Source organism: Trachemys scripta, chromosome 10 (genome assembly GCF_013100865.1).
Source record: "Trachemys scripta elegans isolate TJP31775 chromosome 10, CAS_Tse_1.0, whole genome shotgun sequence".
Classification (NCBI taxonomy): Eukaryota; Metazoa; Chordata; order Testudines; family Emydidae; genus Trachemys; species Trachemys scripta.
The window spans coordinates 63621665-63644114 of record NC_048307.1 but is presented as its reverse complement, the minus strand read 5'-3'; the positions used below and the strand labels follow the sequence as shown (position 1 = coordinate 63644114).

At 41.0% G+C, this 22450-nt stretch overlaps 1 protein-coding gene across 4 annotated transcripts in view; it reads left to right on the top strand.

Moving 5' to 3' along the window:
- The first annotated feature begins 3769 nt into the window (after positions 1-3769).
- SCG3 (secretogranin III) overlaps positions 3770-22450 on the top strand; it is a 37163-nt gene continuing 18482 nt past the window's right edge. Inside the window, exons 1-8 of one of the 4 annotated variants that reach the window (XM_034784753.1) lie at positions 3770-4334; positions 5013-5065; positions 5682-5727; positions 5820-6038; positions 7143-7285; positions 8352-8513; positions 8852-9038; positions 15171-15284. In XM_034784753.1, coding sequence (XP_034640644.1) covers positions 4247-4334; positions 5013-5065; positions 5682-5727; positions 5820-6038; positions 7143-7285; positions 8352-8513; positions 8852-9038; positions 15171-15284 — 1012 coding nt within the window. In that variant the 5' untranslated portion in view covers positions 3770-4246. The remainder of the gene's footprint in view (positions 4335-5012; positions 5066-5681; positions 5728-5819; positions 6039-7142; positions 7286-8351; positions 8514-8851; positions 9039-15170; positions 15285-22450) is intronic. The other 3 variants (XM_034784751.1, XM_034784752.1, XM_034784754.1) reach the window with 3 other exon arrangements.

Sequence of the window (22450 nt, the reverse complement as noted above, 5' to 3'; positions counted from 1 at the left end):
GTTGATGTATTTTTGAACACAGATGTGAAAGCTTTTTTCCATTGCTGAATAGTAAATAGGGGAAAATCCTAGTCCCACTGAAATCAGTGAGAGTCCATCAGCTTGCTCATGTTAGCAGAATAGCAGGCTCTCCATTTTGCTAAGGTTGAATGCCTACTTCCATTTAAAATACAGACACATACACCTTTTTTTTAGTTTTACATGATTTTCTCAAATTCTTTTTGGATTGAAATATCCCATATTTAATTTCAACCCAAGGATTAATTGTTTTAGAGAGTGAGCATACTGTGTCAACCATTTTTGAGTTATATGATTGCAAGGGGAAAATAATTTTCCTTATATGTCTGATCAGAAAATTTGACTTGAAGATTTAAATTGGTTGGCTTGTTTTTGCACCTCTCTGATATTAACAAAACAACTAAGAAGAAAGTCAGGTCTGTAATCTGAAAATTAAAACATTTAAAGTTGGCAATTTCATGAAGATGTATTAAAAGCTTTCTATTTGTGTTCTTAGATATTTTTAAGGACTACATCTTTTAAGGACAACACAGTTTAGAATATCTCTTTTAAAGACATCCTACTGTGTGGCTGAAGCTGGCAAAGCTTCTAAGCTTTGCACACCAAATGTCTTCAGTTAAATAAAGATAATAACTCTTCTCTTAGTGAAGATGATGGAATTTGCATAAGCTCTGGAGGATGATTAGCTCAATTTCATTATTTCTTATTTTTATTGTGGTAGCACCTAGAGACCCTAGCCCCATTGTAAAAATAGAACAAAGACAAACTGCCATGAAGAATATGTAATCTAAGACCTCAATTCTGCAAAGAGTTACATACATGACTAACTTGATGTGCAGTGAGTAGTTCCATTGAAGTCAACAGGACTACTTGCTATGCATAAAGTTATGCACATATATAAATATTTGTAGTATGAGGGGTCAAGTCACACTGTTCAGGATGACCAGTTTTGGGTATTTCTATTATGGATGATTCAGGTGAGCTAATAACTCTTTTTCTAACATTTTCTTTCTTTCCCTTTAAATAACAAGGATGCTTAATGTGGAGATTTAGCATTAATGCAACATTAAGGTAGAGAAATGAACACAAAATAAAACTGCTCCCATAGCATAAGGATGCAATGTTGCATTCATGTAATATATTCAATTCCTGCTTTTCTTGTTAATTATAAACCTGAAGTGTGGTTTTATTCCAAAATGTGACTGTAAAATAACATTGATGGGATCAATATTTATTCTTAGTGTCTGCATGTCAAATGTACTCAATTTACTAATAAAGAGTTTGGATTTTTTAATTGCTATTCCTGTAAATTCATTGTGGCATTTGACAGTCAAATTGTCTGCTTTCTGGCTCATGCGTCATCACCAGTAACAAACAGTTCTACAATAGGAGCTTATTTGATAATGCATGAGCCAAAATAGAATACCACACATGCTTTTTGCCGTCTGTGTCTGCAGTATGAAGAGGAGTAGGAAATAGTAAAAACGTATTTTTGTCTGTAAAACAAGTAGATGATTCCAAATAAAGTCACAGATATATTGAGAAAAAAGGTGGATTTTTTTTACCAAGTTACTTTTCTGACAATGATATTCCTTCAATATATTCTGATGATGATTATTAGTGGATATTGTGTTGTTATATGTTGTAGTGCAGGGGTTCTTAAACTGTGGTCGGGACCCCAAAGTGGATGACGACCCTGTTTTAATTGGGTTGCCAGGGCTGGCTTAGACTTGCTGGGGCCTGGGGCTAAAGCCAAAGCCTGAGCCCCACAGCCTGGGACTGAAGCCTAAGCCCTGGGCGGCAGGGCTCAGGTTATAAACCCCCTGCCTGGAGCTGAAGCCTTTGGGCTTCGGCTTTGCCCTCCCCCTCTCCCCCCAACCAGGGGAGGTGAGGCTTGGGCTTTGCCCCCCACCCCCCAATCCCACCCCAGGAGGCCAGGCTTGGGTGGAATCAGGCTTCGGTCCCCTCTCCTGGGATCGTGTAGTAATTTTTGTTGTCAGAAGGGGATCATGGTGCAATGAAGTTTAAGAACCCCTCTTTGTAGTTCATGCTTGTTGTTAGTGTATTAGTAAAGGATATTTGGCCAAATGTTCAGAAACAGTCTGTAGCATTGTGGGTGTACTTTGTACTTGCAAGTAAAAACTGGTTCAATTATATGTGCCCATACTGCACCTATTTAGAAATCTGATTTCTGATTGCAGTTGTAAATTAAATGGAAAGAAATGCTGTATATTTTCTTTTGGAAACTACCAATTATAATCAATTGCTTATCCCATGTGGTCTTAAATTGTGGGGCAGCTTCTGTTTAACGTAACTATGTTTTCCTGCATCATTGCTAACCCTAGTACAGCTCCAACAGTGGTAGTAACAGTGAGAGCCATAATGTAGATATGTCTCCTGTGATTACCAGTGTGTTTAACTGAATGTCATTTGACTTTCTCTGAGCAAGGTGCAGGGAATCTTATGTACAAAAGAGCTTCCATCATTGCTACCACTATTCTATTAAAAATTGTATGGAGGAGGGGTCGCTATTAATCCAGTGTGGCTTCTATACAAATATAGTTAGATTGATATATGGCTAAATGGCTAAATGGACAGATAAGAAACTGAGACGTTAGTAGAATGTTTGCCATTATTTACATTTCTGTGATCCTACACATTTTTCCAAGTATTTCTATAATAATAGGTATAAGGAACTAGCTGGAGTTTGAACTACTCCACTGCATTCTCTGTTCTCAGATTTCAGAGTTGCAAAAGCATGTTCCAGATTGGTAAATATAGCTAGAGTGCTTTTCTAAACCGGGGTTCTTTAGACAGAAATTCTATCAGCTAGCACCACTCTAAATTAGTTAATATTGAAATTTTTTCAATTGCACTTTCAGTTTTCCATCCACAGTTAACTGTGGGTGCAAAATTAGAAGCCTTTTTTGAAGATGTTACCATAATTAATCTCCCATTTGTCAAGCAGGCTCAATAGTCTTATTTAAGATTCTCACTAGTTCTGAAATAGAACTGCTGCAGGCACAGGCCATGACCTTTTTTCCTAACATAAAACTGAGATGAAGAAATGTATCCCTCAGATTGCAGGGGAATCACAGGAGAGTATTTGCTGTGGTTACGTTTTAATTTACATATATAATCACGTGTCTGGTTATTCATAATAAGCCTCTAGATCTATTTTCTCTTTTCAGTTGTGCTCCTGTTTCTTTATTCTAAACTTCACAGTTAAGATGTGCTGGGGCTAAACTTTTGATGGTGTCCTGCCTATGGAATAAAAAGAATAATGGATGAATGTGCTTGTACGGTGAAATTAAGTGGTGCATGGGCTGGTCTGCTGCAGAGGGGCGAAATTCACCTTTAAAGAGTATAAAGCTTGTAACATGCTGCTTTTCTGTGTTGAGTCCAAACCAAATCTTTCCAGTGACATTGGGCTTTGAATAACACGATCTGATTCTCCCTTGGGCTTTCTCCTAAAGATTGCCCTACAATTAAATCGTGCTATTCAGTCCCATCTCAATGCAATTAGGAAATAAAGCTGGCCCACGCTGCCCATGAATCATATGCCATGTGCATCAGTTTGATGGATATCATAAAAACGCCTCAGTCAGATTTGACCTTCTCCTGTGGGGTGGGGACGATGACATTGGCGCCTCCCCGGGAACGAGCTAGGCGGTGATCTTGTTTTCCTGCAGATCAGAAGGGGAATGGGAAGCCTCTGTCTTTGCATTTGAAAGGGAGCTCATTAGTACAGCAGCGGCAGCAGCGCCTTCCCAGCCTGGCCCGGTGAGCGCCATCCAGCAGGGTTAGCCAGTGCTGTGGAGCCAGGTGGTGCACGCATGCTCCTCCATCTGCAATCCCCCCTCCTCCCGCCTCGTCTCCTCCCACTCCTGTCCCGAGCTATCAACGGGGACCAGCTCATCCATTTCTGCCAGGGACGGGAACAAGGGGCTGAACAATACGGCACCTCGCCCTAGCCCTCAATCCAGCCGCCCGCTTCGAGCCGCGGCAGCTCCTGGGGCTTCAGCACCACGAGGCGCGGACAGCTCCCTGTGCCTCGGCCGCAGGCTGGTGCGGGGGTCGGCGCTGCGGGTCGGGGCTCAGGTTACACACAAAGCCGGCTTGTGCAAAGCAGGGAGCCTCCTCATTCCTCACCCTAGCTAGCGAGCCCGTCTCCCTGCGAGCTCTGCAGCCAGCCTCGCCTCTAGCAGCTACCCCGAAGGCCACAAGGATGGTTTTCAATTGGGCGACGCTGGTTCAGGTCCTGGCGCTGATCGTGAGCCAGGTTCACGGCTTCCCTAAGCCCGAGGGCAGCAGAGGTAAGTCATGGCCTCATTATCCCTCTGCACCGAGATGGGGAAACTTTTCCATGGAATCAATGAGGACGAGTTAAAACTTTGCTCTCCCTAGGCTAAACACGATTAGATCCCAAGGAATCAACACACTGAACTGGAGGTGTGGGAGGGGGCATTTTAAACTAAAAATAGATTTAAAAAAAATAGGTAGAGGGGTGAGGATCGGTTCTTAATTCACCTTTTGTTCTTTTCCAAGAGCTGTTTTATGTGTCCTGCAGTAGTTTTCAAGTCTTTCTCTCTCTCGCTCTTTCTCTGGTGGTGTTCTGGATGTCATAGATTTTTTAATCTCTTGATTATGCCAATCCGATTACGCTATTGCTATTTTAGTCAAGCTCTTACACAAGTTTTTTTTTAATGTGTGTTATTTTTCTGATCAGAGAGCATAAGGTTAGTCCAGTATGTAGTGCCTTCTCTTATGGGAGGAAAAAACAACTATTTCTTTTTTCCCCCTAATTTATATGTTTAGCTTATTCCCCCTTCTTTCCAGCTGTATTGATTTTATTTCACAAGGATTTATATTCGACGTCAATTTTCAGTGCATGTGTTTTGAGGGAAAAAACTACAATTCATTTTTTAAATATTATGCTGCCTCTGTGTGCATAACACTTACCATAACTGAATATACATATGTATGTATTCTAGATAAAGGGATATACAACAGAGAATTAAGTGAAGAGAGACCATTGGAGGAACAGGTAGGTAAAATGAAAAATATCCAAATGCTCTTTGACATTGTAACTGTAGTAAATATAATTTTGTGAGCTTTCAGTTGTGAGATTGATGAGACTCTCAACAGCTGAACAAAAACTCTAAGAGTAAAATGAATATTGGCAGCCTTTGGTGAAATGTCTTAGCGTTTTAGTAATTCATAAGTATTAATAGTGAGCTAAAAGAAAGTTTTACTGGCCCTAGATGCAAAAGTTCTGCCATCAGCTCCAACAGCACAACAAATCCTTTTGCACCCAAACTGTCACTGACGTCAATGGGAGTTTGGGGTGAACAAGGAAAGCAAGATCAGCATCCATCTACAAATCTGCAGTATATTACAACTTTCCATCAAGAGATTCTTTAACCCAAAGAAACAATGTTACAAAAACCAAAACCAAAACCACCACAACCCACCATCAACCTTAAGGGCTTGATCATACTTAGGCAAACTTCCTAACTCCTGAATAAAGAGTGCAAGTCAGGCCCTACGGCTTTTCCAGAATAAAGTCTGATAAAATAAATTGTATTGTGCATAATTGAATAAAGACTGAGTGATTACAACATACTCATTGTTCCCATCTCGGATTTGTTCTCACACACCAGATTGCTGAAGCTGGGGCAGGCAAGATCAGGAAAACAGTCCCTACAGGTAAAACATGTCCCCTATTAATTATATTAATCTACATAGTAAAATATTGCGAGGGTTAGACTATATGACATGTGTGTTAATAAATTTTCCAGAAAATAAGCCAGAGTTCAGAAATTATTCCTTTACTGATGACTTGAACCTGCTAAAGTCAGTAACAGGAAAAGAGAGGAATGAAAAGGAGAGGGAATCAATAAGAAGCTCCCTATATGATCATCAACAACCGGCCCCTGATGATGCAGACTCCACCAAGAACCGCAGGCTGGTAGATGACTATGACTCCACTAAAAGTGGACTGGATTATAAATTTCAAGGTATTTCATAATAATCTTTTCAGTAACATCTAGCTTTGATTTTTCATACAAGTTACTGCAATTATGGATCATACAAAATTACCTACCTAAAAATACACAATATTCATTAGTGGCCTATAAATTTAAGTTATTGTCAATTTTTTTAGAAACCTACCACATTGGAAGTGCAGCTTGACACAAAAGCACAAAGAATTTCACAATTTTCACAGACAACTTCCATAGATTTGCTCCAAATGTGTAATCTGCATATTTTTTTAGAGCCTTCATATTCAGTGGCAGGGGTATCTGATGATGTTATACCTCGAAACCACTTTAAAAATAAAAACATATACATTTCAATTAGTAAAAGAAAGTGCACTTAATGTATTAGTGATATAGAACTAACTAATTTGCATACCTGTTTATTTCAGATATTGAGTCTATTATTTAGCACATTTGTTATTTTCCACATAGTGGAGAAGGAAAAATGATTTAGGACCAGATTATGCCTGCTTTACTTGAAGGAGTAGTTCATTGCCTTCAGTGGGTTAAGTAAGTCCTATGAGTAAGGTAAGCAGTATTTGGCTCAAGATGTTTTATATTTATACCATGGGTCAAAGCCTGCTCATCATATTCACTGTTGCATTGGCTTAGAATGGCATTATTTGCATAAGTAAGGGTTGCAGGGTTGAACCTTTGATTTGCTGAAATCCAAACAGGAAAAAATAATATGCTGTGATCTGTTTTGTTCTACAAAGCCATATGATTAAAATAAATACCAACAACGCAAGCATATAGGGGATATATCATTTTAAAGTACTTTTCTACAAACAGAAATTGAATATATTTCCCTGTGCTTATTTGTGCTCATTAGAAGCTTCAGCCAGAGAAAGGCATTTTTCAGAAGGGGGTAAGCACTTGTGCATTAAGACCATTGTGTTGTTATTGATATAATGCTTTACAAAACACTGTTGCAAAGCATAACTGTCACCCTACTTCAACATTTGAAGAAAAGTGGATGTTTGTGTTGAAAGGAGAAAACAATGTACAGATATTTTAAAAAAAGGTATCTAAATCAAATGAAATAGAGGTGTTTAGTGAATAGTTAAATTGTAATCCTTTTAGATGATCCAGATGGTCTTCATCAGTTAGATGGCACTCCCTTAACTGCTGAAGACATTGTCCAGAAGATTGCCACAAGAATTTATGAGGAAAATGATAGAGGCGTATTTGACAAAATTGTCTCGAAGCTTCTAAATTTGGGTCTAGTAAGTTTCCTGTTATCATTTCATGTAGCTATTTTGTCAGTTTATTTTCACTTATTTATTTTTTTAATAGTTGGGCTGAATGCAGTGTCTGTGCAACTGAAAAGTTAATGACACTCACTTGAATCAGGAAGCATGTGTGAGTCAGACTATAAGCAACCTTTTCAATTCAATTGTGCCATTGCACATCAATCTTACCCTGCAATAACCCTGCTGTTCCAGTCCTGAGCTTTGCTATGAAAGATGCCAAGTTGTAAAATGATTTTATGGTGTGTAAATAAAAGTCCACTGAGGACAAGAGAGAGAGCAGCACACTCATTTTTACTTCCATTTCACTTTTTGTTTTCATTGAATTCTTTTGTATTGTCAAGTGCCTTGTAATTTTTGTGAATAATGCTCCAAATGGTGTAAATCCGCATTGCTTCATTGACTTCAATGACACTACAGTGATTTACACCAGCTGAGAATCTGGCGCAATAAATGCTGCTTGTTGTTTTGATTTTTGGCATAAAATGGATTTCATTCTAGGTCTCCAGAGACGACAGGCTGGTGTTTTAACCTACGGTTCTACCCAGTCCTTATGTTTTAATCTATTAGTAATATTATCTATCCTATTAAACCTGCAGTTGCTGCATGCTGAACTCCCACTGATTTGAATGGGAGTTCTGTGTGGAACAGTTGTAGGACTGAGTCCAGGCTCAAAAAATAGTTGTTAAGAAGTAACATAAAGGAGCAAATGCATTTGAGTGGAGCTGTGGACAATTGACTTTATTTTCCATCTTTATATAACTGTACTCTATCACATATGTATTCTTTCTTAGTAACATCTACAGGCTACAGTCAGCTCAGTGACCCATTGTGCAAGGCACTGTACTGATATATAGCAAAAGGCAGTCCTTTATTTAGTGGGGGGAAATGTCTGTGTAGGTTTTTAACTTAATTTGGCTACATTCAAGCTAGCTAAGTAACCAAATAAGTAACTAACTACCATAAAATGAGTTTATAAAGTTCAATTCTCAAATTACATATTAAATTTAAAAAAAAAATCCTATTATTAAATTATTAACAGATCACAGAGAGCCAGGCCTATACATTAGAGGATGAAGTGGCTGAGGTCTTACAGCAGTTAATTGCTAATGAAGCAAAAGATCGTGAGAAGGAGTCAGAAGATCTTGATTACCCTCCAAGCAGAACAGACAGTGATACAGAAGAAAAGCAGGAGGAAAAAATGGTAATTATTATTAGCTAATCGTTTTGACTCACTTACCAAATAGTCTGAGAAGACCAATGCACTGTTCTATGCTTCAGGGAATAATTAGTTCAATTTGGAAATGATAAAAAGATTTTTAAAGAAATGCCAACAGCTAGAAAATATGAGCAATGCATTACATAAAAGTTTATAACAAGATCCTAAATTGGAATAACCGAGTAACTCATTGACCTCCTTCTAATTACAGAAATACTGGCTCTAGTTGAGAGCATCATTTTCTTATGCTGTGTGTTTGTTGGTCTTTTAATGATATCAATCATATCCATGTACTTATATTTTTTTTTTATTTTTCAATGTTGTTTGTGGAGACACCAAACGTTGCTGATCAAGTTGGTGTCATGAATGGAGAAATTGATGATACTTTGGATAACACCTGGCCCTCCTCCAGTGTCTTGGAAAGAAGAAACGAGCTGCCTTCTGAGGATAATTTTGAGGACCTCCAGTATTTCCCAAACTTTTATGGACTACTAAAAAGTCTTAACTCAGGTGAACTCTATATTTTTCTCTGTCATGTGTTTATAGAAATATTTAGTAAAAAAAGCTGGGAAAAGCTGGGTGCAAAGGATTCCCCCATTTTCTTCCTCTGAGCCTGAAATTCTCTTCCCCCTAACTTCAAAGCCCCATATCTTAAGGACTTTCCTTAAGATGAGGAGGCTGAATGCAACTCCCTTTGGATCCCATCACCCTCACTTCTAGATCCGCTAGCGAGAGTGATGTGATGAACTTCATTCACCAGGTGCAAAGTATGCTACCTCTGCAGCCCCACCAGGCATGTACTGTGAGACCCAGGAGCCTTGAATTCTTCTTCTGTTCATCTCCTTCCTTTAAGATGTAAGCTGAAAGAGATGGCAGGTTGTTTTACCCAGAGATATTTCCAGTAACACCCTTGTCTCCTAAGCTAAGGGAGATACAAAAAGTGAATCGGGCTACATTATCATCAACACAATGATCATGCTGGTAAATTGGCCTTAGCCTCCCCACCCTATTCATAAACCACAGACTTTGTTATATATTGCAGTGAAAGCCCTGAATCACTTCTTGCTATTCTGGAGTTAGGCATTATTCTGTCCCAGTTTATTATGAGCTAGATTGTGGCACCTAGCCACAGACCCTGTCAGCACACACTGTCTCACGCCCACTCTTACTCCCCCCAGCCAGCAACATTCTTTCTCTCTCTCCCCATCGTAGCCAGCAACCACTTACTCTGCAGATTCCTCTTTCTGCGGGAGTCTGGATCCTCTCCCAACCCATCTCCACAGGCAATGAGTGGGGAGCAGGAACCAGAACCAGAGGGGATTTTTTTTCCGTGGTCCATTCCAGAAGGCTTGGGTTCTTCTTTTTGTTCTCTTCCTCTGGGTAGCCTGAGGTGGTGGTGGTTCTTCCTCTTCTCTCACTGCCCACAGATCAGAGAGGGACCTGTGTGGCTCAGTAGGTTGTCAAGAACAAGGAACTGGGCACCAGCCTTTGCATATGTCTCTATCTCTTCTTGTATCGCACCTTCCTCCCCTACCAGCCTGTATCAAACCACAAGAGAGAAGATGCAATCACACCCTGCAGCTGTGTGTTGACTTACAGGCAGCAATGTAAAAACCTTTCTCAGGCAGCTCCCCAGTGCTGCCGGGCTCCTTGCCACGGGTGGGAAATTGTTTCCACCTGGTCCTGCCTGACAGTGGACCTGATTCCTCACTGTGCACATTAGTGACAATTTGGCATGCGGAAGGCCATGCACATAACTGTGGGGGTGGATGAGTTTCATGCTGCTGAGGCAGAAATAGCAATGACTTGTTTGGTATATAGCTGTGTTAGAACGGAGCAGAGAAGAATGAAGAGCAAAAGTACTGAGAAAAGTCAGGGGTACATATGGGCAAGAAAGGAGGACATATGCACACTTTATTAAATATAGCTCTAACTTTAGCTCCCATTTATCATGAAAATCACTGCCTAAGGAGTAGGCCCTGAGAGGGTCAGGATCCACCCCAACGCTGAATGTGCAGATACATCTTTCCAATATGTGAGTCATACCCTTGTGGCAATCTATAAACTTCTCTTGAGACACTTTGTCTCCCTTTGTGAGCCCATGGATCTGATATGAGTTTCCCATATACAAAGTGGCATTGCCATGTTCATATCTTTCTCTAAGACGTGCCTTTAAAGAATTATATTTTCTTCCAGTATTCTTCACTGGACAGTCCTGAGACATGTGCTGCTTTGTCCGTGCATCTTTCAAGCATTGACAGAAAAGGTTAAAATCCCTGAGCCCAAGCCTGTGAAGTTCTCCAGGGGTTCAGTAATTTTTTTCCAGAGTATTAAAATGCATTAATTTCCTGGCAACCCCTGGCTACTCTAAAGCATAAGGAACAGATGTTATTCCAAGCCTTTTTTAAAAAGGCATTAATTCTTGCCCCCCAAAGTAATTTCCTATCAAAAGGAATTTTGACCTCCTATCCTGGTCTGCTATCCAGTTGTAGATATAAGATGTTCATTGTGATTGCTGGAGGATAAGACCACTTCTAGATTAGATTCTTGGACATTTCAGACATTGTACAATAAACCCTGTGTTCAGCTTTCAGCCGATTGTACCTGGACCACTCTCTGGCCTCCAGATTGGTTTTTATCTTGTAGTTCTTGGAAGGAGATACATTTCTGGTGCAAGAATAACTTTTCTACCACAATTTCTGTACATATCTGGGTATTATTTTTATCCTGGATAAATTTTCCTGTTAAGCATTTCAGGAATTTCAAAGAGTAGGGGGTTTTTTTGGTTTTAAATCTCTCACATTATATCAAGTGTCAGGATCTCATGTTTTTCTCACATCCCAACTTCACCCACAATGGAAAATCTTCATCCAACTACCTGTGCTTGATGGACTAAAATCTGGGGTCTGCTTCAAAGCCTGGGTGTCTTTCTATTGGCTTCAATCAACTTTGCATCAGACCTTTAATCCCTGAACGTCTAGTCTTGTTTTGCGGAAAAAAAATGAGGCATTTTTTATCCTGAGCCTTTGTTACTCAAAGGAAGAGTGAGAAAGATGTTTCTAATTGCTGGAAACACGAAGCTGGGATATCTAAGGCAGTATTTGGAACAGATACTGTCGTTTTGGAAATATAATTATTTACTAGTGCTTGCTCTACTACAAAAACAGAGGGCTAACAGAGGCTGGGATTTAAGGTCTTTCCTTATGTTCTGGATTAATGAGCCAAAATTGCTCCTGCCTATGTTAGGAAAAGGACTTCTGATTAACTATACCGTACACTGTACAACACAAGAGGACTAGCAACAAGCCAATGCAGACAACAGATAGGGGAGTACTCCAGTTAACTCTCCACTTAATTGCACAATATGGTAATTCAAATAAAGGCAAATCCCCTTTACCTCCTGCAGTCACATCAGGCTTTGAGAACAGTGGAACTGATGCAGTTTGGCTGCACTGTGGAAGTAGTATGGTTGCACCCCCTCCATATAGGGAAGCATGATTCAGAGGGATCTCCTGCACCTCAGTGGACAAAAGGGTTCTGGGAGCTTAGGGTGACCAGATGTCCCGATGTTATAGGGACAGTCCCTATTTTTGGGTCTTTTTCTTATATAGGCTCCTACTATCCCCCCACCCCCGTCCCGATTTTTCACACTTGCTGTTTGGTCACCCAATGGGAGCTAGTCTACCAGCCTAACTTCCACTGAGTGGGGGATGGCACAACAGCAGTGTACATTGCTGAAGTCCAGAGGCTGCAATAATAACCTCAGAATAATTCCACTGCCACTCTCTAGCTTTGGGGATGATTCCTCTTGTGCCCCCTGCCCTTTCCCCCTCCCCCAGTATCCAACATTGGGAATAGGATTTGCCCTGGAGATGTTAGAAAGGGAATTTGGGGCAAGGTGGGAGGGGGATGAGCACTCTACAATAAAGCCTGCCCTTGTTTCCATGGCTAACCCTGTTAGCAGGAGTAATCTCACCCTCTCGAGCCTTTTCTCTTCCAGCCACTATTTCCAGTCTCATGTTTAGGTTAACACTTGGTTGAATCGCCAGTAGTGTAGATCCACACCTCTACCCCGAGGCAGCTTCAGTTTACAGCCATATTTCTGTGAGTTTATCCCCTTAGAAACATGCAGAAATTACTCATTAGAGCAAGCAGTTTACTGCCTTTGTTTCTTTTTTTGACTTCAGTTCTCTTTGGAGTATAATTAGGGCTGGGAAGTTAAATATAATGGACATGAGACCTGTAAAAGAAAACCCCAGAACTGTGGAATATGCATTATTGAAACATCAAGCTCTTTTTATGTATAAATTGAGACTTTATAGCATAAGACTTGTTCAGCTCTCAGTTATCAGGACCTTCCGATTGTTTTTTAAATGGCATTATTGAGTTGTAGCATTGAGGGCGCTGTAAATTAGGGTCCTAATCCTACCAGTACAGGATTTCCTCTCCCATTAAAGCTGAAATGTTTTAAATGATGCAAATCGCTTAAGACCCATGTATCCATGCTAAATCCAGATAAGAAAAATTCATTGGATGACATCTCCCTCTCAGCTGCCAAGCCAGTGCATTAAGTTCCATCCAATCATTCACCATCAATCGTCAGTGGAAGTGGAGTAGGTGTGGTGGCAGGCCTTTGAGTGACTATTTGAATGGTGGTACGGAACGAGCTGTAGCCAGCACAGGGAGTTATTGGTCTTACACAGTAAGGCAATCTTTTGCTTCGGCTATGAGGATTGTAATATTTAGTTTAATGATATGTTTTTAATTCAAGCGAAGGATCCAGATGCTACTGCAATTAGTGCCATGTATAAATGAATAAATAAACTCCGTGCATCACATCCTAGATCTTGGGCTTCTTTCAGGTCTGTTTAGTTAAAGAAAAAAGCTCTGTAGTGTAGGTCTGAAGACCAGTGATTCAAGTTCTAAATAATAAGCAGCCAGTTGGTTTTACTGTCTTTGCTCGGGGGGAGAATGCAGGCGGCATATTCTGTAGGAGTTTCAAGTAAAAGTGCCAACATATTTATATCTACATTGACATCAGCTTTCAGCACTACTCAGTGAGGGTGACATACAGCCCTGTGCAGAGGAGCATCCATGTTTTGAGGACTTACATGGGATGTATGTGCTGCATAGCTCTTATGCTACCCCCCTGCACAGGAGTGAATGTCGCCATGAGAAAATAGTGTAATTGTCATTGAAGACCAATCTTCTTGATGGGACTAATTAAATAGACTTTAAAGTTGTAAAATATAGTTTTGCTTTCATTTATCCCACTCTGTGTCAGGCTGACAATTTAGGGGCTCACTCTTCTGAGTCGTAAGTTTGGGGAGAGCAGAGGAATAGTGCCCAGGCAGAGAGTCGCTGAGCTATCTTGCTAGTGCAGGGCAGGATGTAATGCCAACACTGGGATAGGCTCTTCCCAGATAAAGAAGAAGATGGGGAGAGGTATGTGGTCTAGTGGCTAGGGAAGTGGACTGGGAGTCAGAAAGCCTGAGTGCTAGTCCCGAGTCTGTCCCTGGCCTGCTGGGTGATCATTGTCACTTCATCTCAGGGTATGTCGACACTGAAGCTGGGAGTAAGTCTCCGAGCTCAGTAGATGGACTCAAACTAGTACATTAAAGATAACAGTGTAGACATGGCAGTTCTAGCAGAGACCCAGACTAGCCACCCAAGATTACACCTGGGGGGGTCAGGTGGGCTTGAGAGCCTGAGCTTCTGCCTAAGTCACAGCTACACTTGCTATTTTTAGTGTGCTAGCTCGAGCCCTGCTAGCGTGAGTCAGGCAGGAAGGCTCACTTCCTGCAGCAGTGTAGACATACCCTTAGTTTGCTCACCTGTAAAATAGAGATAATGATACTTGCCCTCCTTTGTAAAGTGCTTTGAGATACACAGACAAAAAGCAGTATAGAAAAGCTAAGGCCAAGATTTTTAAAGGTATTGATGCATTGCTGGACTCAGCATCACAATGCCTAATTGATTGTCCATAGGATTAGACTTCTAAGTGCCTAAATCTCTTTTGAAAGTGATATTTAGGTTCCTAAATCTGGTAGGTGTTGTGGTGCTGAGCACAGCAATACCTAAATACATTTAAAAATCTAGGCCTAAGTGACAAGCATTATTATGGTCGCAGCCCGGGACGTGCTCTGGGCTGCAGAGTCCATTGTGATTCCTGGTGAGAAGAGCCCATCCTTCCACATCAGATATAGGGGAGGCTCCCCTGCTGACAACCCCAAATGAAGTCATGCACTGTGCCCTACAGAACGAGTGAAATTGGGTAAGGGAGCAACTGGCAACTTCTGAGGGTGAATAACTCCTCAGAATAAGATGCAGCCCCTACAGCTTTGTAGCTCAGGGGCCTTGCAAAGTTGTTCTGGGTCAGCTACAGGGGAATAGATTTGGGCCTGAATAAATCTCTACAGTACTTTTTTCCGCAGTAGGCCATAACAGCTTTGAAGGAGCAGTTTTAGTTCATTACATAAGACATAGGACACCTCTCCTCTTCACTAAGCCATCTCAGCCTTTTCCTTTCATGACCAGGATATGGTTTTTATCCATGAACTTGACAAAAAGCTTGCAGGACTGAATTTCTCCGAGTTGGCCATACTTCTGACTACTTATTTTTTGCTTTGTCCCTTAACACAGAGGAGGCAAAAGAAAAAGAAACCCTGATAACTATCATGAAGACATTGATTGATTTTGTGAAGATGATGGTTAAATATGGAACAATCACACCAGAAGAAGGTGTTTCGTATCTGGGTAAGAGCACATACTTTACTCTTTATAATAACGTTATTCATCCTAAATTCTTATACCACTAACAGTGATAATTATATTGTCATCCCACTTGATGCCAGTCTTATTTCTGGTGTGATCACTCAGAATATTGAGGCATCACTTTTATGCTCATTCGTTACAACAGTGCTGAATTTCATATCTTTCACTGTTTTCGTCTTCTGAAATGAAAGGTTATCAATCAAATGTAAATGTAGAGGCTAATTCACTGCAGTGTTACTCCATTTTGACACTGGTGTAACTCCATTAATTTCAATGGCATTACACTGGTGACAAATCAGGCCCTTATATTTTCCCAAAAGAAATCCTACATATTAGGACCTTTATTCTGCCATTCACAAACACCTATAGTAGAGTGGGCCTAATTCTGGGGACCTGGATCATGTAAATCTCCCACCATCGGTCAAATTTGCTGCATTGTAACTTTGGGTCACAGCTCCGCAATAGGCTCCCAGAACCCCTTCATATCACTCTTGGCTATGCAAATTCCCTTTTCTTTAAGACATATAAACTCACCCTCATAAACCTCCTCTTTTGGCATCCACACACTCTTGTACATTAAGCATTCATAGCCATTCAAACTGAGCAGCCCAGGATGCAGGAGGAGGGCTCATCTGCATGAGCTCTCCTCGACCCGTCACTTTCTCAACTATCCCTGGTCTGGTTTTGCATAATAAGTTTTTGACCTCTCAGCTAAATAAATCAGCCTGTCACAGAGTCAGGATCAGCAGTGACCTTTCATGGAGCCCATAGCCTTGTATGACATGGACAGTTGCAGATATCTGATTACTGGATTGTACTGTAATTGCGTGGATTTGTTATCAATAACCTGGTCACAGAAGGTACTGTAGCGCATAATGAAAATACACTCTGATTATTTTTGTACTCTAGTAAATCCCTGGACAAGTCTTGCACTCCATTCTAGGAGGCTGCTAAAAGCATCATATGTTGAGACAACATCTGTCAGTATTTGGTCCTTTACTGCACAGTCTCTGTATGTGTATTAAAGGTGCCACATACAATGAAGTGATTGACATAAGCACTGTGGAGGTTTCACTATCGTCGTCGCAAATGGAGATAGTGTGACTTGTGTGCTTTTCTCAATAGTATCATGCCAAAACATAATAGGCTCATTTTATCTCTGATCTAACTCCACTGAAGTCAATGGAGTTACATTAGGGACACATTTAGCCTATTAATATTTAGGACATTTGTTCAAATTGGCTTTGCTTTGGGTATATGAATACTTCGATCCTGGAAACAAATTGCCAGGATGACATGGTGAGGAAGAGGACAGGGATTAGGTTAAGAGTTTTTGGTGACAAAACATATTCTTTCTAGCAACTGATGTAGTTAGGCTATGCCTTGCAAACCTGTGATTTGTAGAGAGACAGAGATAGATCTTTTTTGTGCTCCATCAAAGCAATTTACTGTAATGGAAAAAGCTCTTTCATAGGTCTCAAGTTGCTTCTGTGGTAATCTTTTTTTAGATTTACTGTTGACTGACTTGAGAAATGACTTTAAATTTGACCTTCATAGATTGAGCAAATATTTTCAGGAGTTCAAGGATAGAAAACATATGAGAATATTAGCTTGGTATAGTGGCATAGTCAATGTTATACATCTAAACATTACAAAATGATTTAATATACACATAAATTCTGGCATATGCACAAGTGCTATTTAGTGCAGTCTAGGTGCTACAGATATGGGCTCAATGTATAACACATACACAGTAAAAAATATAGTTATTATAAATGTGTGTCAGAAAGAAGAAAAAATTGCCTTTATTAAAAAAAATCCACAGCTATTTAATTGCTCCCTCAGACCAGAATTAGTAAGCAGCATCAAATCCCTTGTTGCTTGACAAAGGAGGAAATACTTAGAGTTTCTGGGCAGATGGAAACATATTCTCGCCCTGTTTTACTACAGCATTAAGCTGCATAATTTACTTTTGCCTGTCTTATGACTGAAGCCATGTGGAAACTACATCCCTGAATTATATATTAAAAATAATAAATCATGTATTAAATCAAGTCATAAGCTTTTGTGTCTCTTCCATGGACATAGAGGCAGTGAGTTTAAATGCATCTACCAGTGACAGCTGGTTTGGGATTTGAAACCACAGCATTATGTCATCATCACTGTATCCCACTCCAGGGGAAAATGTCTTGCTGCAACAGTGAATTATGCTATTAGGTTTAGCCCTAAGTTGCACAGGATCTAGCTGAAGGATGGTGCTGGGGAAACACACACACATACACACACACACACAAACAAAACTGATAATTAAATATATAAAACCAATACATATTGAAAGTCTTGTAATGTGACTAATATAATCCATAATGCAGAAGCCAGACATCAAGAAACAATATATATGTAAAACCAGTGATGCACTCTAGCAGAAAGCACAAGTCTGGAAGCATTAAAGAGAAGCTGGAACAAACGAAGGTAAAATGTGCATTCATCCAAAACACATCATACTGGGCAACTGTCCCGCTATTGGCAGAATGCCAGCTATCCTCCCAACACTCCACTTTTTAACTATTAATGCCACACTTGTGGGGGGGGGGAGGGAATTCTTCAGCAATGTGAAAGCTCTGCAGTATGTTTCCAGGGAGACTCCTCCCCTTTACAGATTCTTTCTGGGGAGTACCCCTGTCCTGTGAAGGTTGGATGCTATTTTAGTAAAAATGTTTGCAGCCAAAAAAGAGTATAAAGGGTGTCAGGATAGAAAGGACAACATGGATACAGTTGTATTGCCTGGGCTTAGAAAAATTCCAGAAAGCTTGCACCCATTTCAAATATTAAACTCTGGTGTATGGGAGATCTATTTTCATTGGCTTGGGGAGTGGAGAGGAGCAGCAGAATTTCTGGAGCAGGGAGATCTAGGAATGTTAGTGACTTGGGGTGAAAATTCATGCAAAGTGATGCATAGATGAAAGGGCAGACAGCTGTTCTCTACACTTCATGCCCCTCAGCACCTAATAAATAATAAAGCAAATAAGGCAGATGATCTACATCCCTCTAACACACATTGCTCAAAATCCAATACTTAAAGTGGCAGGGTGAGATTTTCAGTGCAGTCTATGAGATTTAGACATGTTGTCTGCCATTAAAGCTAATTGTAGATATGTGTCTAATGTCCTCTAGACTGCTTTGAAAATCTATCGTAGAGACTGAATCCATGCAGTTTCTGAACAATGCAAAGGAGCAAGAGCCCTTCAGAGTGGAGAAGTTGGGTTATTGTATGCCGAATAGGACTTGAGATAGTTCATTATGTTTATACTTTGAAGATAAGGCTTCTATTTATTTAACAACTAGCTGATTCTGGATGTTCTACAAAGAGTTTGAGACTGATCACTAAAGGCCCAAATCCTGCAAGGTGCTGAGGGCCTCCTGAGAGATGCTGACTGGCCTCATCTCCTGTTCAAGTTAATGGCAAAACTCCCATTGACTTCAGCAGGACAGGATCAATGCCACATTGTATAGATCTTTGTGCAATGCACCATTTTAATATTGGAGTATGAACAACATATCACTTTCCTTCTTTAGCTTTCTTTCACTGTGCTGAGTAGAAGCACGATGGAGTTTCCCTTTGACAGCTTGTCTCTCCTATTTGAGGCATGTCTCTATAACGATGAGATAAATACGTCGGTAATGCACAGGCTGAACGGCACAAAGAAAGGGAGTTTCTCTGGATGCTGAGAGAGTCTCCTCTCCAGTGTATTATATGTGGGTTCTTCTCCCCTCCCCCACCATTATCACCCCAGCTCATTTTAAGGTGGAAGGGTATCTCCGTGTAGGTGAATCCTTTTTTTTAAAGGTGTTAAATTGTGGTTAATTTATCTGAAGCTAATCCAGAACTGTCCTGTGGTGCTTTAGAACTGGTTGTGTGGCTCGGATGTCCTTCTTTCTGGTTGGGCAGATGAAGATGGGTGCGGGTTAATCTGTCATCCCACTCTTCTATTGATGCTAAATGCATACAGAAAATCATCTAATTTTAATAAATATTTAGTGGGAAAGCCTCCCAGGATTCCAAACAAATAGCATGGCTCCCAAAAGAGCTCCAGTTCATTTAAATATGGTAATGAATTACCACATTTCAAAATAAATCCCTAAATTTAATGAGTCCCTTTATAATCATTATGGAAAATATTTGTAATAAATATTGGAGTATAATGTAAACAGAGCTTTAAGAGAAGCTGGACAAATACTTATAAGGCATCAGGGGACAAATTGGACTTCATTGTGGTACTTAACACTTAACCTATACTCTTTAGAGAATAGGGCTTACATTTTACCTGTTGGCATAGCATTTATGGGAATAATATTGTAGCAATCTTATCCTTTGCCATCCCAATTCAATAAAATCTGCACTAGCATGTGAACTTCTAACCCCATGTATCCCCCAAGTGTAGGGATACCATAGAACCAAAAGCAGACCAGTTTGGTGGCTAAGAGGAAAAATAGACATGGCTTCATCTCTTCAATATTTATAGTGTTTGAGTCAGAACCACCTCCTTGCTTCAACTCTGAGCCAGAGCCACCTCTTTCACACCTCCTTCCTTCAGCTCTAAATCACTGTCAGATTCTCTAGCCTCTTCCACAACTGAGTAGGAGATTATTTTGGTTGGAACTGGACATGAACAGATGTCTCCATGCATCTCCCCTTCGCCTTGTCATTTGTTTCTCATGGGCAATTCAGAGAAGGATTCCAAATGACATGACATACCAGCCGTGGGTAGGTGGTTCATAGGTAGGCACGCACCCTCCGTATGAGCAATTGCCTGGGTGGACATACCCGGAGTTTTTAAAACTAGTTTGTCCCTTCTCTAAATATATCACTAATAATACAGTTTTACTGTAACACTATATTGGAGCCAAATTGTACCTCTGAAGGAAATCCCACTGGGAGGGGAAAGAAGACACAGGAATTTCCATGTGGTTCAGCTGCAAAAATTTTCTCTGGTGGAAAGTTTTGAGGACACAGGGAATGCAGACCCCAAGCCCTGCATACCCTGGGAAAATGCACCTCTGATCCCATGGGGGCACTGACTCGCTGTGTTGCTCTCATGCTCTCTCCGCTACTGTTTGGGATGCTAAAGTGGGTGTTCTTTCCTTGGGATGCTAAAATGGATGTTCTTTCCTTGGCCCTCCTACACAGAGCTCCACCACAACACAGGTCAGTGCCCAGGAGACACAACCTGGCCTTTAATTGGGACACAAGGACACAGCTGAGTACACTGCCAAGCTTGTGCAGTACTCCTCAATATAGCCACTCCAGACACTGAGCCTGAACATGTTCCATTGAAACCAATGGCAAAATTTCCAGTTACTTAGGTGGGATCAGGACTGAGCCAATAGCGTAATGCAGAGAGCAGAAAAGCGTCCAGAAGCATATTCCTCTTTCACTCACTCTTACTTCATCTGAATTGTCAGGTGAAAGCCTCCCTGACAATGTAGGATACACACAGGTTGGTGAATGTAACTTACATGAGGAGGGGAAGGAAGGATGAGGGCTGTGTCAGGAGTGTATAAGCAGGTGTGACATAAGGAGGGCACCCCTATGAATATAATTAAGTCTTATCAAACCCCTCATTACACAGTGTCAGTTGCTTTTCTTGCTACAACCTTCTGTCCCCATCAACGAACAAATTACATCTACTTATATATACACACACTTACCAATGTTTAACTTTCACTGCGAGATAGGTCACCTCTCAGTTTGGCCCTAATCCTTCCATCTCAAAAAAGGGATGTGTTGGCCAGCTAGCTCTCCTGTGCCCTGAGGGCCAAATCCACTCCTTCACACCATAAAGAGGCACTAAAGGGATGGTCTGGATCCATCCACTCCTATCTAGAAGGACATTGGAGGTCAGTCTCCCAATCTATGGGATGGCATTGAATTCAATAGCAAAACAGGTCAAATGGTTTTCCTGCTTTCCCCAGAGACCGTGTGGCACTCCTGTGGGTTGTCCCAGAACAAAAATTCCAATAATGACTTGATCCTACATTCCTTTCCCACTCAAAGCCCTAGAGGCTTCAAGTGGGAGTTCTTCAGTCTGGCGAAAGTGCCGGATCTGACTCCAGAAAGAGCCAATGGCAGCCCTAGAATGAAAAGCATGTGACTGCCGGCCTAGGACATAGCACTGAGATTCTGAAAGGATTTGCCCCATATTGTAGTGTATAGATATGGACATCTTGGGCCAAGAGAGAAATCTGAGTGACATGTGAGGCATAGCATATCCACAGGGGCTGGACCTCATCAGCTGAATTACTATAAGGAGGTTTCAGTTGTTTCAGTATTACTAGCCCCCTCTCATTGAGCCACTCCTTCCTCCTTTACTCTCAAACCCCATGTAGCACCCTTTAAACTAAAAGGAGGATATTGCATTTCATTCCTCTGTTCTTGCAAATGCCATGGCTCTTCTTTAATGTCCCTTTGCTGACTTCTTCCCACTCTCCCTCCTGGATCTGTTGTTATAAGTGCCAGCCCTCCTAATAGCTTCTCTGCTGATGCATTAATTTAGTTTATCTGATTCTTGAAAGCCCGGTGCTTTGCACCCTCTCACCTGTTTTCTGTTTGTGGGGAAAGGACCATTTGCCTACCCATTTGTTGTTATTTAACAGCTCAGCGTAAGGACTGCCTTCTGGAGTCAGTGTCTCTGTAGGCACATCTGAGCACTGAAACCATAAATGTGGGATTAGGACTAGGATGTTGGGGGGAGGGTGCCATTTATCTGAATTTCCCAAATTAAGTTCCTCCAGGCTGGGTTTACATGGCCCCTATCCCACTCCAGTGCCCTTCGCAAGCTGCATGTTATCAGAATGTTATTTAATGGGCTGTTCAGCCCCAGAGAGGGAGGGGGTTAGATAGGAGGAGAAATTGCGTCATATGGCTCTTGAGAGATTTCCCATCTGGCTAACCCCAGAGTGGTGTTGTTAAAATCCTCTGGAGCAGTGGTTCTCAACCTGCGGTCCAATCAGCACACAGCTGCGGCCAATGTGACATCCTCAGGACCATAAAGGTAGTATATATATTGTGTGGAGGTGGCCCACACAACACAGAGAGAGCTGCCTATGCAGCCCACAATGGTAAATAGGTTGAGAACCACTGCTCTGGA